This window comes from Mytilus californianus, unplaced genomic scaffold (assembly GCF_021869535.1).
Source record: "Mytilus californianus isolate M0D057914Y unplaced genomic scaffold, xbMytCali1.0.p SCAF_9, whole genome shotgun sequence".
Lineage (NCBI taxonomy): Eukaryota > Metazoa > Mollusca > Bivalvia > Mytilida > Mytilidae > Mytilus > Mytilus californianus.
Genome location: NW_026262745.1, coordinates 85,079,834 through 85,097,841, shown reverse-complemented (window position 1 = coordinate 85,097,841; position 18,008 = coordinate 85,079,834). Strand labels below are relative to the sequence as shown.

General features: G+C 31.5%; 2 protein-coding genes across 3 annotated transcripts in view; one reads left to right on the top strand and one right to left on the bottom strand.

Annotated features, from left to right (window-relative positions):
- Positions 1 to 240: 240 nt before the first annotated feature.
- LOC127714740 (uncharacterized) overlaps positions 241 to 18,008 on the top strand; it is a 29,908-nt gene continuing 12,140 nt past the window's right edge. Inside the window, exons 1-2 of one of the 2 annotated variants that reach the window (XM_052220789.1) lie at positions 241 to 282; positions 17,442 to 17,495. The gene's annotated coding sequence lies outside the window, so the exon portion shown is untranslated. Of the gene's footprint in view, positions 283 to 6,200; positions 7,027 to 17,441; positions 17,496 to 18,008 lie in introns of those variants that run through there. The other variant, XR_007987917.1, reaches the window with a different exon arrangement.
- LOC127714011 (uncharacterized) lies at positions 7,155 to 10,052 on the bottom strand. The gene is made up of 3 exons (XM_052219960.1): positions 9,261 to 10,052; positions 7,259 to 8,342; positions 7,155 to 7,158 (listed from the first exon to the last, which is right to left on the bottom strand). The coding sequence occupies exons 1-3, from the start codon at positions 9,973 to 9,975 to the stop codon at positions 7,155 to 7,157; spliced, it is 1,803 nt and encodes a 600-aa protein (XP_052075920.1). The 5' UTR covers positions 9,976 to 10,052.

The window sequence follows — 18,008 nt, the reverse complement described above, 5'->3', positions numbered from 1 at the left end:
CGTAACCTCATTTTTCTCAACATCTTACATGTATATGTATTAAGTAAGGATTTTTTTTCCAAATTTCGATAATCAAACATGTTTATCTACTGTGTGATTCTGTTTCAGATAATTCCTTCTACTTTTTTATGTATTATTTGTTTTTTTCGGAACATTTTCATTATATCACTAGTCAATGTTTAGTATGTGTTTCCTCAAACACAAACATGCATATGATTTTGTTACTATTTTTAGGTTTGGGTAAAACCTTTAAATGGCTCCTACGTTGAACTGCAGTCCGATGTAAGTACACAAACGTAATTGATTTCTTTTATTATGTTTTAATAGTTTGAGAGTTATTAATGATTCTAAATATATATTCAATAATTGTGTTGATTCCGTATTTAGATAATCCCTTTGTTCGATCTCAAAAATTACAAATGTATTTCATCACTGTACAAACTGGTTTATAACGTAAAAAAAAACACAAGGAAGACTCATGTGAATTTTAAGTATAAGCTTGAATTGTAAGGAATTGCAGACAGAAAAATGTCAACAAAGGCCCTACAACCCTATATATTGATAAGCAATAATGACAGTGGCACAGTTTTGGGCGTAAACGTAGCTCTATGTGAATTGCATTGCTATTTTACCCATGCGCAACCTCAACTTTATTGGATGAAATATTTTAAGCCATTAAAACATGAATTCATAATAATTTTGACAATATCGGGATATCGCTTAAACGTCATTTGTCTTCCATTTTCACTGAAATAGCAACATTAAGCGGAGCAAATCATAGGTTAAAATCCCTTAAACTTGCGTCAGGAATTTGTATAACTTTGCGGCAGGAAGTACGTCATCAATCTATTGTTCTCCTATTGCTCTGAGTTATGTGAGATATACCGAGCCTCAGACCTTTATGTGAAATCAGTCATAGGTAAAGAAATTAAATGACAGATGAAACCCCTATTGTAATGTAACGATGGATAAGGATATTAAATTATTTGTGTCACAAACAAATGAAATGAAAATCTCCATCTGATAACAATATATTATAGTACGCCAGCAAACTCAAATTTCTTAAAATCAAAAACGAATTAAATTTTAATACGATAAAAAAATACAAAATCTATGATACTTAAGATTTTGTTAACCAACATTTAAATACATAAATGTTATTCATAACGGAAGGCAAATAACATCTGTTGTATTTTCAGCAATATGTTAAAACAAATTAATTTTTAAATTTAAAAACTATGTAATTTTAAATCTATACAAAAATTTCTAACGTATATTCAAAATTCTTTTTTTTTTGGACAAATATTTATCTTGCAACTGCAATTCACAGGGGGATCATGATTCCATTCATCATAAACTATTAAGTTTTAGCTTTGTCCTTAATAGCTCGAAAAAATTTCGGAGAACAGTACAAATCAGCAACTCGGTTAAGATCAAAAATCGAGCCAGATTTGCAATGGATTCGATACCTATCACATTCTCAACTTGATATGAGGAGGAGGGAAATAATAGCGCTCATGATAATCTTCAGCGTTCCCTGATATGTTTCCACTGCTTATTCGATCAATTCTACACTTTTTGGACGAGGAATGACGAATCCAGGTTAGAGTTAGAATGCATATAAAAAGAATGTTTACGGAATTACCGGATCAGAACATTTTCACATTCTCCTTCGACGAAGCTAATAAATGTGTTGAACTGAAGAACATTCGTGGTCAGTTTATAAAATATCCACTACAATCGGACGTTTCAAAATCATAGGTAAAGACTTCATAAACACTTTTAAATCAGCATGGTAGTTAGAAAAATGACGAGGATAAATGTTCGATATGAATGATATAAACAAATAAGAGTTGCCGTCAAAATTTTATCTATACTTGACATGTAAATGCATCATGACCATAGAGGAAATTATACGAAATGTATTTATCAATCCTTCAAAGCCTAGAGCATATCGTGGACCCGAAAAGATCCACAAAATCATACGTAATCTGTAATACGACAGGCCTGGTATCTACAAAATTATAAAATGGATGCAGTATCCAGACGATTACAGTTTATAAAAGCTGGTAAGTCGGAATTTCAAAAGAGCTCAAGTGATTGTTTAAGGTCCAGATGCACAATTGGACGTCGACTTATTAGCTATATATATAGACACGCAATCTTTTCCAAAAGACAACGAGAGTGTGAAGTACTTGTTGTAGGCCATCGATGTGTTTTCTCGATATGTTTGGGTCGAATCACTGAAAAATAAGACTGCCAAAGAAGTTGAAAAGAAATTTGTTGAAAATACATGACAAAGTCAAACCACTGAAAATTCGTACTAATGGAGGATCTGAGTTTAACAATAGCTGGGTGAATTTTTTTTATCAAAGAACATACATATTTATCAACTCGTGACCTAAAATGAGGTCAAAGCCTATTATGTGGATAGACTCACCCCGACTTTGAAGACTATGATATATAGATAGTTCAATCGGAATAAGATGCATAGATACATAGACGTACTGCAGTAGTTGGTAGTAGTTAGTGCGACTCCTCGTTGATCACTCAACAACTGGTCAACGATTCGGACGTTACAAATGTAGGAGTATCAAACTACAAACATGTCTGCAAGATTTTATTTAACGTAGGAATTGACAATTCGAAGTTTAAGGATTATTACCCGGACAATGAACCGAGGAAATTTAAAATGCGTGTTGATACTTCTCTCAACTTGTCTGGGTTGTGGACTGTGACTTTAACTGACGTTCTAATACGTGAACAAATTAAATATACATTGTAGTGTAGCTACAAAGTCGATACTCAACGGAGAACAACGAAAATCTATGCCACGTGTTCTTCATTTTAAGAAGAGGGGGAACTTGATATGTTAAAATGGATAATTGCTGATCTTTGAAATGGTATTCTATATAACGAACAGACAATTGGAATACTCATCATTTCTCAAAACAACAAGTGATTTTTAACACCACACTTCCGTCAAAAATCTGTTAGAATGAAAAAAGATGGATGCATCCAGGTAATACGTTCCTGACACTTCTAAGCGTTCATTGCATGACTGCATGCATCTGTCAATTTATAAATAGATTATTTGCATATTTTATATTTTATAACTATTCGTGTCCAAGAACCAATTCCAGCAAAACTTACTATTATCATTGTCTATAAGATGTTTCGCCTGAAGTATATATATTCACTTCACTTTCTTAAATTAATGAGACCTGATTTGACCTTTCTTCGGCACATTGTTCTGTGATAAATTATTAAATTTTACACATCTATATATTTGAAAGGAATGGACTGTGGTAATCAAATAATTTACTAAATATTTCTTTGATTTGATGAGGTTACATCTGGTGTTTCGGGTATCATTTAGGTCATATTCGACCATGGCCGTACATGCTCATCAGGTATTTTTTCACTATAATATTCGATGATGAATACTTTTTAATTTTAATCAATATATTTTTTTCGTGAAACGTATCAAATGCAGTTACATTTTTGGGGCACTACACCTGGTGAATCTGTAATACACTTATAGTTTAATGTCCATTCCTTATCTATTACTTTATAATTTTGCCGAGGTCAAGTACTCCTTCACATTCTTGTGTTTACGATAAGCAATTATAGGCGGTCTGGGGAAAAGATGTTTAGCGGTTGCATGATCTTCAATCAAATGCCAGTGTTTTCTTATTCGTCTTCCCAACTACTTAAATAAGTGATTACATTAACAAAAGTTATGACTCGTGGTGGACTTTTCTGTTTATTTTTTGTTTTGTAACATAATGTATTTTGCCTATTTTTTCGAAGTGATTTATTTACTAGTGCATTAATTTAATTTTTCTTGTGTCCCCTGAGTATTAGCTTGTGTTTGAATAGTCTGTTCTGTGTATCGAGGTCATTTTTGTTATTAGACGATCAAATGAACCATGTACCTTCACTAATTCTAAATCCCTTAAATAAGAGCCGGGATGACTATGACATACTAACTTTAATTTTCTCACCAGCAAAAACTTCTGATCTAGTTCTTTTGAGCGGTCCTACAATTAGTATTTATATTTATCTCAAACTTTAACGAAATATCAGTACAATACTGCGTCTTCAGCAATTTGATCTAAGGCAGCTTTAAAACAATTCCATGAAAGGGCAAATTCTATGTGTTCATAGGTTTCTTTAGTCTATCAGCATTTTGTTTTCAAATTAACAACACTACCGCTACGTAATGTGCCACTACAGGATTATATTTTTTTTAGAACGATGTCATTCTTTCGTTGAATTTTCATTACAATAAATATATTAAACACGATAATCGGTCAACTTAAAACAAACAACTGTATAAACACAATTGTAAATACGGAAACTGAAATACATATAGATATACAATTTAAAAACTTTTATTCGTTGATTTGAATATTTAATTTTAACCTCACCTAATCCGAAGGGTCAGGTGAGCTATTATCATCACTTGACGTCGGTCGTGGTTGAAATTCAAGGCCATATTTTGCATAAGTGAAATTTGTCACATTTCTTTCACGGAGAGAAAATTAACATCAAATTCATATTGCAAGTTGAAGATGGCAAAATTGGCTTTGAATTTGAAATATTGAGTCGAACTAACCCATTAAAGGAGCGGGACCGGAGGAGTCGACATGGTAAGCGTCTCATGCATGTATCATCTGCCATGCGAATCCACAATCAGTCAAACCGTCACAATCGTAAAAAAAAGATACAAAATCCAATTTGTGATGATAACCATATAGTGTGAAAATGCTAGCCCGTAACGTATTAATCAAAATATGTTTACACCATACAATAGGACAGAGGGCATGTTATTGCTTAGAAAGAAAGAACTAGCATGGAAGTATCCTTACGCTAGAGAGGCCAGGCCTATTTATTTACAGGGAATATATTGTCATTTATGTATGTTATTGGATAAAGCTCATTAAGACAAACATTTTGAGCTATTACTTGTCTTAATCGGATATCTGGTTCAAAAGTTACGAGTGTTCAGAGTTTCCAATTCATCCCCCCTTTTTTATCCAAGATGGCCGCCATTTTATAGACATTGAAGTCCCTTTTGGAAGGTTAATATTGATCCACATTGACATATATCAACCACATACTGCTTGTTTTCTGACAGTGTATACCACATTCTATTATATTACAGTTCAGAGTTGTCCATGATATGCTCTCAAAAAATTTAACAGCCATACAAATTTCCATAAAGTGCTGTTTTCTGCCTTGCATAATGGGACACGATAACCATATAGCTCTATCAATTATCAAAAATGATGGTATGCATATAACATTATAGATTGATTTCACCCTGCAACTCATCACAAATGGTACAATTATGAAAAATTGGACAAGTAGGTTGAAGGACATAAAAAAAAATAAGGCTCAGTTTGCACTCCCAGCCTCTTTGACATTAAAATGATGAATGGCACCGAGGTCAATATTACAACAATAAGTATTGTAGTGTCCAATGGTAGCACTAAAATGGAAATATCTCATAAACTACTAAAGATGTGTTCATGAAATTTTTCATGAGATTAAAACAGTTATCAATGCATGTGATGGTTATTTCTTTGTGCTTAAAAGAGCGAGTATGGCGGCCATTTTTAATCAAAATGGCCGCCAATTTCATAACTTTTGAATGAAATTTATACATTTTTTAGTCCTACTCTCATATTTCTTGACCGATTTTTGTAATGCTGGTATCAAATTGTTTGTCTCGATACAAGGTACCAATTTTTTATTGTATTGGGACAATCCAGCTCAAATTGGTAGCCATTTTGATTCCAAATGGCTCCCGTTTTTTAGATTTTCTATCCCGATTAAATGCTTTTTGTCATATTACTCTGTCATTTTTTTGACTGATTTTTGCAATGCTGGTATCAAATTGTTTGTCTTAACACAAGGTACCAATTTTGGAATGAATTGTGACAATACAACTCAAAATGGCAGAAATTTTGATTCAAAATGGCTCCCATTTCGGAGTTTTTCTGTTTCGATTAAACATTTTTCATCAATACTCAGTCATTTCTCAACTGATTTTTGCAATGTTGGTATCAAATTGTTTGTTTTAATACAAGGTATCAGGTTTTGAATGATCCAAAATGGCTCCCATTTGAAGGTAATCCCAAGTTTTTACATCACGATCTATGTTTTATCTTCATTATTCTCTCATTTTTCAGCTGAGTTTTGTAATATTGGTATTCAACTAAATATCTTAACACAAGTTATCAAACCGGCAACAGGAATTGACTACCCATCCTGAGACTGAGTTCATTTGTAAAAAAACATGCACATGGCATATCAAATTATGCATTTACATGTTGTATATTTCATCCTGAATATGCTTGAAATATTTGCCACTGGATGTTACTGGAGCCAAATAATAAAATGTCATTATGTTATTGATTCATCGACTGAAACAAATTATGCCTGATACATGTGATATTTGATGATTTCATGAAAAAAAATTCCAGCATATAATGTATTTTATTTTTTAAACAGCTCTAATAAATTCACTACTAGCACTGTTATATGCCTGCATCATCATTTTCTTCATCAATAACATATCAATTGGATAATTCTGTTGAAGTTGTACCATCAGTGCATCACTGAATCATTTGAAGTTGTACCACTACTGAGTCCGAGATTCCTCAAGGTTCTATTGATAGGTTACCATTCCATGACATTTTTCCAAATTTGCAATGCAATTGCTGGTCAAGCTTACATCTATGGGATCCAGACTAAAACATCACAAGAAAAAAAAAAAAAGTTATTAATATGCTATACTTATTTATTAAGATAAAGTTTATATTAAATCATAGTAATATTAGCAGCAATAGAAAGAAATATATATGACTACTACACAGAAATTTATGATATCTGTTTACATAAATTTATGACATAGCATGTAAACACATGATTTCATAAACCCTAGACAAAATAGGTATTGTAATATTTCTTATATTCAGAACAAATAGTATCATAATTTGTTAAAACCCAAGTTCTTCCACCTGAATCTTTTGCGTTAACTTCGAAATCTGAACAGAAAATAAAAATATTTTCCACAACACTAATGTCATCTTTTTGTGGCCATTTAAACAAATTGCCCATATTTTGGGATGGACACAAAATTTTTACCTGAACCAGTAAATCATTTTTAACAGATAAAATTTGACCTGGATGCCAGGTATCAATATATGCTACAGCTACATACTGTCCAGCTTTCAAAACTATGGACTTTGGAGTATATGTTTCTGAAGGTTTGCTAACAACAAAATCAGTTTCTTCTACATTATCATGATTTTGACTCTGATAATTAGCTTTATTACTGTTTGATTTTCTTGGTTTTTTCTGTACTGGGTCACAGACTGAATGGTTCTGTTTAATTTTTATTTCATTGAGCTTTATACAAATGAGTTCTCTTTGTTTTTCCATAATTTGCTCCCTTTCTTCTTTTGATTTAATACAAAAAATAATACATGCATCTTTGGTTCCAGATTGTGCATTGTTCACATTAATATTCAAATGTATAAGAACTTTCAAATTAGAAATAAGCTCTGCTAAAGAAAATGAAATATTATTAGAAGAAAATTGTAAAAGTGTTTTATCTTCAACATTCATGTGTAAAACTTTTTTCCTAAACTTAAGTTGAGTTTTTACCGCTTCAATCTTTTCATTTTGAGTTAAGTTAACTAAAAATTTATTAATGTCTTCAATATTTTGCCAAAGACCACCTATGTTCTGAATGTCTTTTGAAATTTTTTCAATTTCTTGCTGCTTTTGCAATTGTTTTTTTAATTTATCTGCCTCTCTTTTCTTAAGTAATAATAAATGTTGATTTTTTATTTCAATCTTTCTTTCTTTAAACTGTTTAATGATCTCTGGTGTACGTTGTCTTGCTATTTTAAAATATTCAGATTTTTTTTCACTTTCTAAATTATTCAACCACTTAACTGTTTTGTTGTTAGCAAACAAAATAATACCTTCCAGTGCAATTAAATTGGCATTTGGTTTTTCCCTTTGAAGCCTGTCTAAATTTGCAAAATCTCTTTCCGAAATAATATTGGTAGTAGCAACTGATTTGCTTTGTTCTCTTAAATTTATATCAATCCCATCAGTTTTTTCATTTAATATTCCTCCAGGAAGACAGTCACTTAACTGTCTCTCTAGAATGAACTGAAAGTTTAATAAAATAATTTGAAGAGCTTCAGTAGTAAGAATGTTGTGTTCTTCGTCTTCAACAGCAAATAAACAACCAAAAATTTCATCAATATTAGTATAGTTTTTATACAATATTTTTCCTTGTACTAAATCAGTAGCATCTTGAGAATAAATCTCTAAAAACCCTTTAAATTGTTCCCACACCTGATTTAAATCTAAGATATGATCTGCATTTTCTATAATACGCCACAAAGGACCAGTAAATAACTTGTCAACTATTCCAAAAGCTCGACAACCATCCAAATACATTGGATTTTTAACATAATTAGCAACAGCTTTTAATAAATTATGTCTATTCTCTTTTTCAAAATACAAATCAATAAATTCATAAATATTATCTTTGTGAAAAAACACAGATGCACCCATAGCAAAAAGCAAATTAATACGATGACCGTGAAAAGTGGTCAACTTAAGATCAATGTTATTATCACTCAAAAATGTTCGAAACAATGAACCGTAACCAGACTTTTCATCAGCACCTGGTACACAAAGTTTGCAGCAAGCTCTAATAAAATCAGTTGTTGACTGATTATAAGTAAAATTAACATTATTATCTTCAACATTATCTAAATTCGAAATATTTTTTTCCCATTGTTTAAGGCCAATTTCTGCCTGGGAAGCAAACTTTACAATAACATGCAAATTACATTTAGAACCATTTAATGTAGCAACTTTTTTTCTAACTTTCTCCGGTGTATCCCCATCTTCCGGTATACACTCAAAACGCATTTTTTCTAAACAATTTTTCAAACAGGTATTTACAATATGACGATCTGTCATTAAATTTTTGACTGACAAAAGTAGTTTTGCCTTCTTTACAGCTATATCCTAATCAGTTTCTAATAAACTACCCATATCACTTAAAATTTGGTCAATCATTTTTAAAAAGCTTTCGGTATTGCCACTCACAAGTTCCGAAATACCTAAAGAGAGTTGCCCGGAATCGGTACCAACTTGAAGCCCCCCAAATTCCCCACCCATACGTTTTGTCCCATCTGTATGTAACGTATTAAAATTACTATTTAACATAGCTTCTGCAGCTTGAATTTGAGCTAATGCCTTAGCTTCAATCATCATATATTCTGCAAAGGTTTTTTTGGGAAGCCTTTCTACTTTTAAACCTCCAAGTTTTTCTAAAACTGTTTTCATGACATTTTCTATGTTTTTCACGCCTACATTCATAGATAACAATGTAGCATACACCTCCCGTACATCATCTGTGTATTTACCTTCATGAAATGTAGTGACCATTTTTGATTGTGAAAGTTCTTCCAATTCATCTTTGAGAATAAAATTTTCATTTTCTAAATATGAAACTTTCTCTCTAAGTGAAGAAACCTCAATGTTTTCCTTGTTGCATGTTTTTTGTGTTAAATTTTGAGTGACTTTAGCTTTTTTCAAATTTCTATACTTGTCGCGGTAATATTTCAATAGTGATGATGTTTGTTTATGAATTTGTTTGCTTATTTCTGACTTCTGTTTTATTAATTTTTTTTCTGTAATGTGTTTGCTATTTTCTGACTGAAGAAACTGTATTTTCTTTTGCCTCCGCTTTAGCTTTTTATTTACATTTCTTGTAGAAAAGTTGGACAGTTTTATACAGCATGTAGCATATTTTTTATTCAGTTTCACATTGCTCTTCTTTAATTCATTTAATTTTAAATTTGCATTCATTCTTGCATGCCTAGCAATTTTCAATTTGTTTTCAAGATTTTGTACATTCTTTTTCAACATACATTTCTCTCCATCTACAGTGTTTAAACAAGGACGCCTTTGTTGAAGGCCTTCACCTTCATTTTTCCCTGTAGCATTATATTTGGTTTTGGGGGGGGGTACATATATACTATCCAAGTACATGTCTTGATCTATTTTACTGTTTTTAGATAGAGCTAGCTGCCTTTTATAAAAACTTTCCATTTGTCTCCTCAAAAAACCGACATCAGGACAATAATCGAGACCCAACATTAATTTTATCCAAACAGAAAAATCTTTAAAAGTGAAATTGTGTCGGAGTCTGAGTTTTCGTAACTCTACAATTAAACCAATTGGTAAATTCAAAATACCTTCCAACTTAGAGGGGTTCTTTAACCATTGTAATGAAATACCATATTTCATACAATAGGGCCCTACTTCACTAAAATTTCATTTCCAAAAACTACATCATAACCTAAAGTAACATCAATGCGTTTTAAAATCAGAGCCATTCTGTTTCTAATTTTTCTTACAAAAGATGACACAGAAGTAATTAAAATATCAAAGTTCTTAAAAGCTATTGGTAAGTTCTCTTTAATTGACATTTCTTCTTCTTCTTCAACAACTTTAATGACTGCATCCCAGAAATAAAATTCTTTCCAAATTGGGCTCTTTAATTTCTCTAACGACCAACCATCTGAAATAATAATCGTACCCAAAAATAAACAAGTATATTAAAAACTTTGCCAGTTAATCTGTTGCTGTCTCATGAACATATACCCCACATATGTGCCCATTTGTTAAACATTCTACTGTTTAAAATACCTCACCTATTATTTCATCAGGTACGTGTTACAAATATACCATGGTCTAAATTGTCATCGTCCAGCGATGGTGAAAATAATATGACATCATGATCATTGGTTGGTGATGGTAAGAGATAAGTATGGTTTCTATTTCTACGATGGTATGGCATTATCATATATTGACTTGTCAAGCAATGAGTTCACTCATATAGTTTCATCATCCAGCAATACAACATCTATTAGAGGCTACATCATCCAAATTTGCTGACATTCTAGATGTTCGAACAATTCTAAATATCCATTAAGCTGAAAAACACAAAGAAGGGACCACAAAGAAAAGGTTCTAATGCCATGGAACATGATTCATACATTTATTAAAATGATGCAGTATTATTTTTTTTTAATTTTATGTAAAAATTAACATAAAAACACCCTGTTCAAGTGTGGATTGGATATCCGTTGCTAAATTTGAAACATATTTATGTAAGGAATTTCCTCTACCTAAAGATAGGTATATTAAAGTAACATGTGCATGATCTAGGTTTAAATTTTAGAAATTATCTTATAATCAGTGACAAGCTTCCGATAAACTATAACATTATTAGTATCTTTGCTAAAAAATGAACCAGAACCCTTTGTTTATTGACCTGACACTTAAGTCTCATTGAAACTTCCCTATATCGGTTCCTTTTTCACGATGAACTTACATTTATATCTATGCCCCACCCCCTATTGCCCCAATTTATTTGCTTTATCGTTATTCAAATTCTTTTATTTTCCTAATTTCTAAAGCTTAAAAAAAGTTAAAAGCATTAAATATGAGAACTAACCGGTATAATTCTCGTCCTTCAACAAAGCGACCACTGTTTCACGATTAACGTTGAACTCCGACAGCCGTTTCCAACATTCCTGTTCACTGGACATTTTCACGTAGGCACTGTTATTACTCGACGCTGAAAAGAAATATGTTCCCGGTTAAATTTTAAGGAGAGATTTAGATCATTTTAAAGATAAAATATTGAAGATTAAAAATATCTCGGTCAAAAAAGTAAAATTCTTACTTAATCTGGTAAATGTTCGACTTGAACTTTTGTTATTGAAATTGCAAGGTCATAGAAACCGGAAGATGAAATTTGACTGGTACCAAAAGTAAAAAGAAACCCTGCTCTTTCATTGGATAACAAAATTAGATCGATATGACGTCAGGAACATATTTCTATTTCAGTTTGAAGAGGGCTATCCCTGCTCGAAATGCGTGCCGCGGATGACGTTCTTTTGAAAAAACATCGCGAATTCGCCTGAAAATGAAAATTTATTACTACAAGTAATCAAAATAGTTTATTATAATAGAAAACACAACCTTTCATCCTTCATTTTAACAATATAATGACACTTAGGATATACGGGAACAACAAGAAAATAATATTTCAATTTCTTTGAATATTAGTAAAATTGTCAACTGGAAAACAAAATGGCGGACAAAATAAACTATTCTGGTCTCTCTACTTACGCTTCAGTTCACTGGATATATGAGTTGCAAGTACTCACTGAGATATTGTTGAGTGATATGCCATCATCAGTATATCTGAAAGTGAAATTAGCGACCCTTGCAAGATGCGTGTGCATTTCTTCTTTCTGTTATGAATCCTGCTTCATAGGAACGGTGAATAAGTATACTCAGTGAAATATCGAATGTCTCCTGTATTATAAATACATCGATCCCACAGATATCAAATATTGTATGGTAGGGGCTTTGGTAGCAGTCATCACTGAGGTTGTGAGTTCGAACCCCGCTCGTGCAGGTGCACTCGATTCCAATCTTAATTGAATAGGATTGTCAGTTTTCCTGTCGAAGGTCTGTGGTTTTGTCCGGGCACTCCGGCTTCCTCCACCAATAAAACCTGGCCGCCACGAAATAGCCAAAAGCGGTGCTTAAAACACTAAAGGTCAAAAAGTCTGAAAAGACCAATTTTTGTCTGAATTAGCATGAATTTTTACTCGACATTCTTTCTTTGTCTCTGAATTATTTAATAAAAAATCTTAACAAAGTATGAATTTGTCTAATGAAGTTCTTAATTTTTCTTGACAAATGTCTTGACAGTATTAACATTGTATTAAAATTTCTCGACACTTTTTGTATCATCTGATAAGAGTCTTGATTAGTCTCGACCAATTTCTTTTGCTGTTATACATATACTCAATTTTTATCCTCGCTAAACTAAACTTAGAAGAATTAGGATACAATAATACTTTGCTAATTAATAAAAGACACATTTTGGTAAAATAATTGTTTTTTACTATATTAACATTGCATATTATGCATGAAGAATGAAATGTCTACAGTATGATTGGTTTTAATCATTTAGAAATTATTTATAAGATTTATGAATCAACTTTTGTAATTATTCACAAACCTACATTTAAATTGGTTTATATCAACATATTTGTTAATATTTCAAATTTCATACCCACATTTGTATTCATCAATATATTTATATACCCAAATTGTTAATTATAAAAATATTTACATGCCCAAATTTTGTTTTGTTGTAATAAGTGAAACTTGAAATAACAGTATATTATATAAAAAGAAATAAAGATAAAGTTATATCATGTATACTGGTCATGATTTGTAAAACTCAGAATTGTCAAGTAAATTTAAGACACAATTCAAAATGTTCAGAATATGTCAAGCCATACTGAGAAAAAATAAGAATGTTGAGAATATGTCGAGAAATTTCAAGACTCAGTCGAGAAATTTCAAGACAGTATTCAAATGTCAAGAATTTGTTAAGAAATTTTAAGACCATATTCAGAATGTCGAGAATTTGTCGAGTAAATTTCATACAAATTTAATATAAATTAGAATTTGTCAAGAAAAATTAAGACACAAGTCATACTTTTGGAGAATGTCGAGTAATTGTTCATGCAAATTAGGACAACAATTGGTCTTTTCAGACTTTTGGACTTTTGTAGTGAAAGTGGCGATAAAACACCAAAAATCAAAATCAAATCATTATTGTATGGCATAGCTCAAAATGTTTCTATTAATTTTAAAATCGATGTTATTATTATATCTTCATAATTTATTCACCTTTTATTTTCATTATGAATCTAAATTAAACACATATCTTAGTACCAGTAACACATTGACCTGTTATTAATGAAAATAACACAATATCAATGTGTTGCATCCGAAACACATTCATTAGGCACGCCTAAACCCAAAAGCATATACAAAAACTTGTAAACTTTAGGAGCTTTATGAGCAAAATGGACCTTATTATTGGCTTTTAGCTAGCTGTCAGTAACTGCAAGTACTCTCAGACCTACATTTGTAGTCTGTTTTGTTGTGGAAATGTATAAGTACACTGCCACGTCCGGTCTGTGTTTTTGTTTGATGTAATCTGTTTTCTATTGATCTGATGATTTAAGCCCTTTCCAACTGATTCTTATAGTTTGTTCGTATGTTATACTGTTACACCAGTGTTCCAGGTAAGGGGAGGGTTGGTGCCTTCAAACTAGTTTAACCCCGGCATATTCTGTATGTGCCTGTCCTAAGTCAGGAGTCTATAATTCACATGATTCAGTGGTTGTCATTTGTTGCTACATATTTGTTTCTCGTTCATTATTTTGTACATAAATTATGCTGTAAGTTTTCTCGTTTGAATTGTTTTACATTTTGTCATTTCGGGGTCTTATATAGCTGACTATACGGCATAGGTTTTGCTCATTATTGAAGGCCGTACGGTGACATATAGTTGTTAACTTCCATTTCATTAAGTCTCTTGGGGGAGAATTGTCTCATTGCAATAATAACACATCTTCTTTTTTTGATACTCACAAGAACAAATTGACTGCATCAAGTTATTTCGACAGTTATCAGTCCGAAATAACCTATTAATAATCATAGTTAGAAATGCAGGCCAACATTTGTATTTCACATGCATTTTCTATTCAGACAAATCGTATAACACATAAGATAAGGAGATGCGGTATGTTTGCCATTGAGACAACTTTCCAACAGAGTCCAAAAAACGTGGATTGATATATATTATATGTCACCGTATGGTCTTCAACAATGAACAACACGTATATTGTATATAAAAGGTTCAGACAGGACAAATGTAATCCATTCAAAGGAAAACCCTAAATTCGAAAAAAAATGTTGTGTTTTACAGATTTTTTATCGAGTCATCTTAAATGATATGTTCTTATCTAAGACTATAGTAGAAGATTGCGAACTTCTTTATTTCCTGTGGTTATTATTTATGTTTTATCGAAATTAACTTCTGATATTAATTCTAAATCATGTATTTCATATTCACTAAAATCTCCTAGTACTGAAATCTTTAACAACTGTGTTTCTTTTTAAGCCATATTTTAAAACTGACATACACATCAGACATTTTTTTTTTCAAAAATATTGTTTGCAAGGAAATATCTTTGGGTGAATATGATTGTTAGAAGAAGATTCATATTATAACATAAGTACAAACTATGATAAATCTGTTTTAATGAAAACAACAACCACTGTTTAAATGACACGAAAAAAAAAAGTGACGATCTGGACGCTGGTTGGTAAATTATGACTGTTTTAATGTGTGTTCCAGTATATATTTAATTTTCAAACCAGTTTTCTCGCTAATTCATATATGTTTTTTGCAACTCATTAATATATCTATTATAAGGTACAAACTAAAATTGGTATATTTAGGTTTCTTCTTGAGATAAAGGAAGGCGTCTCCTCAATATTTTATATTTCCGAGTTTGAACATATTTTTTAGTTGTGTGCAAAAGAAAAACTCCAGTGAGCGGACGATTAACTATTTAGCTTACATCTTCATTACACAAAAAAGAAGATGTGGTTAGATTGCAAAAGATAAATTCTCAAGCAAAGACTAAATGCCGTTGAAGTATTTCTTGTCAGTCCATATCCGTTTTGGTTTATGTTGTAATAACATGTACATACTAAAACTCCTTATCCATAGATACATTTTATACTCATTCGATCAATATTTGAATTGATTCCGCTGTTAAATGAAGCCGAAAGCATAACATGGCAACAAATTTTAGGCACAGCCTACAAAGGACAAATAAAAAAAGCATAATTTTAAGCCAATAGATATAGGAAGATGTGGTATGAGTGCCAATGAGACAACTCTCCATCCAAGTTACAATTTATAAAAGTAAACCATTATAGGTCAAGGTACGGCCTTCAACACGGAGCATTGGCTCACACCGAACAGCAAGCTATAAAGGGCCCCAAAAATGACTAGTGTAAAACCATTAAAACGGAAAAACCAACGGTCTAATCTATATAAAAAAGAGAAACACGTAGGAACTGCATAAACAAACGACAACTACTGTAATCAGATTCCTGACTTAGGACAGGTGCAAACATTTGCAGCGGGATTAAACGATTTAATGGTACCAAACCTTTTCCCTTTTCTGAAACAATAGTATAACATCACAACATAGAAAAACACACTATAAAATATCAATTGGAAGGCTTAACTCAATCAAAAAACGTAAATTAACACACAATGAACGAATAAATTTGACCTGTGACACTGAATGCAAATACACAGTTAATAAAAAATTACAAGGGATAAATAATTAAAGTCAAAAGTAAATAAACAGGTTTAAACAAAGTTAAAGTATGATATCACTGTGAAATTTCAAACAATTTTTAGAAAATCATCACTTTTGAAGAAACCTGCGTCATATTATACACAGGTAAATGAAAATAATTTTATTGTTAAGTATACTTCTTCTTCTGTGTGTATAAAATCTTCCGTTTAGGAATACCAAGAAATTTCTTTAATATCAATAAAACTAATATTACACTTGGCACATATGGGGTGAATATCAACAATAAAAATATACAATTAGTGCTAGATAAAACTTCCTGTACAGGTCCAAGAACAGCATCTAAGGAAAAATGAAATAATTTTGATGTTCATAGTACGAAGAAGTGAAAATTTGTAGTAAATTAAATACCAAATAATCAAAGCTGGTATATAGACAAGATCCATGTTAACAGTAAATAACAAAAAAGCATTACAAATAGTATCAACAGGTCAAAATAAAAAGAAAGTACGATTTGAGAGTACTCGCAGTTACTGACAGCTAGTTAAAAGCCAAAACAATTAATAATAAAAAATCATGCATCAGAGACTAAAATCAACTAAAATACATCCCAGGGATTTAGTATTTCAACGTCATGAACAGTCAAAGAAGACATGACTTGTGCTATACCAAAAATAAATGTATCGACAGGTAGTAGGATAGTTAGGAGTGACTTCTTTATAGATAAAAATGAACGTGTGTGTGTCTCTATACATCCCGTTTGAAAAGAAAATACAAAGCTGCATATAGATAATGGTATTAAACATGTTTAAATGACGATCTGTAAGTTATGACATGTATGTTATTTGTTCAGAAATTTTTAAAACAACACAGGGAGAAACATATGTATGTTTTAAATCAGCTTGCTGCTTTTTCTTTGTTCAAATGGCAAACTATGGGATTTATTTTTACTGTGTAAATTTGTTGGTATGTAACCTCATATTAAAGATTAACAAAAACAGCTTAATCTATGAAAAATAAAAAGAGGCTTCCCAAAACTAAATTTTATGTGCTCAGATCTATCTTTTATTTAGTTATTTTTCATTAATATACTCATTGTATCTATCATAGGTCACCAGCTCATTCTAGTCTTAGATTAAGAAGAAGACACCAGAGCAGCAAACGGTAAGATACCAATTTCATTTAATAGAGAGAGAGAGATAGAGAGAGAGAGAGAGAGAGAGAGTATAAGGAAAATGGATGTACATTACAATATCATTCTTTGTCTTTTTTGAGGAAGAAATTATATTTTTTCGGGAGGCTAAAGGTACTTGTATGTTTGCGCAAAAAGAGTCATCATCAAACTGAGCAACTAGTACAAAATGTAACAATTAAGGTTCTTTATTGATGGGTGATTATCGATATTTGAGAATTCCATTATGAAATGTCTGTTGTCAAAAACAAGAAGATCAAAGAAGCCATATTGTATTTAATTTCACATTGAGATATATTGTCATGGTTGATGATGTTCTCTGCGTTATCAATCCAAACTTTTCTGTTCGGATTCCATTAATATACTAGACATTAAGGAAACAAGATACTAGGCTTCCTCTGCCTTATTTTAGACGACTCATACTTCGAACTTGACATAATCGGTCATCTCAGTACCAGAATCCTTCATATATTTGTAAATTTGTA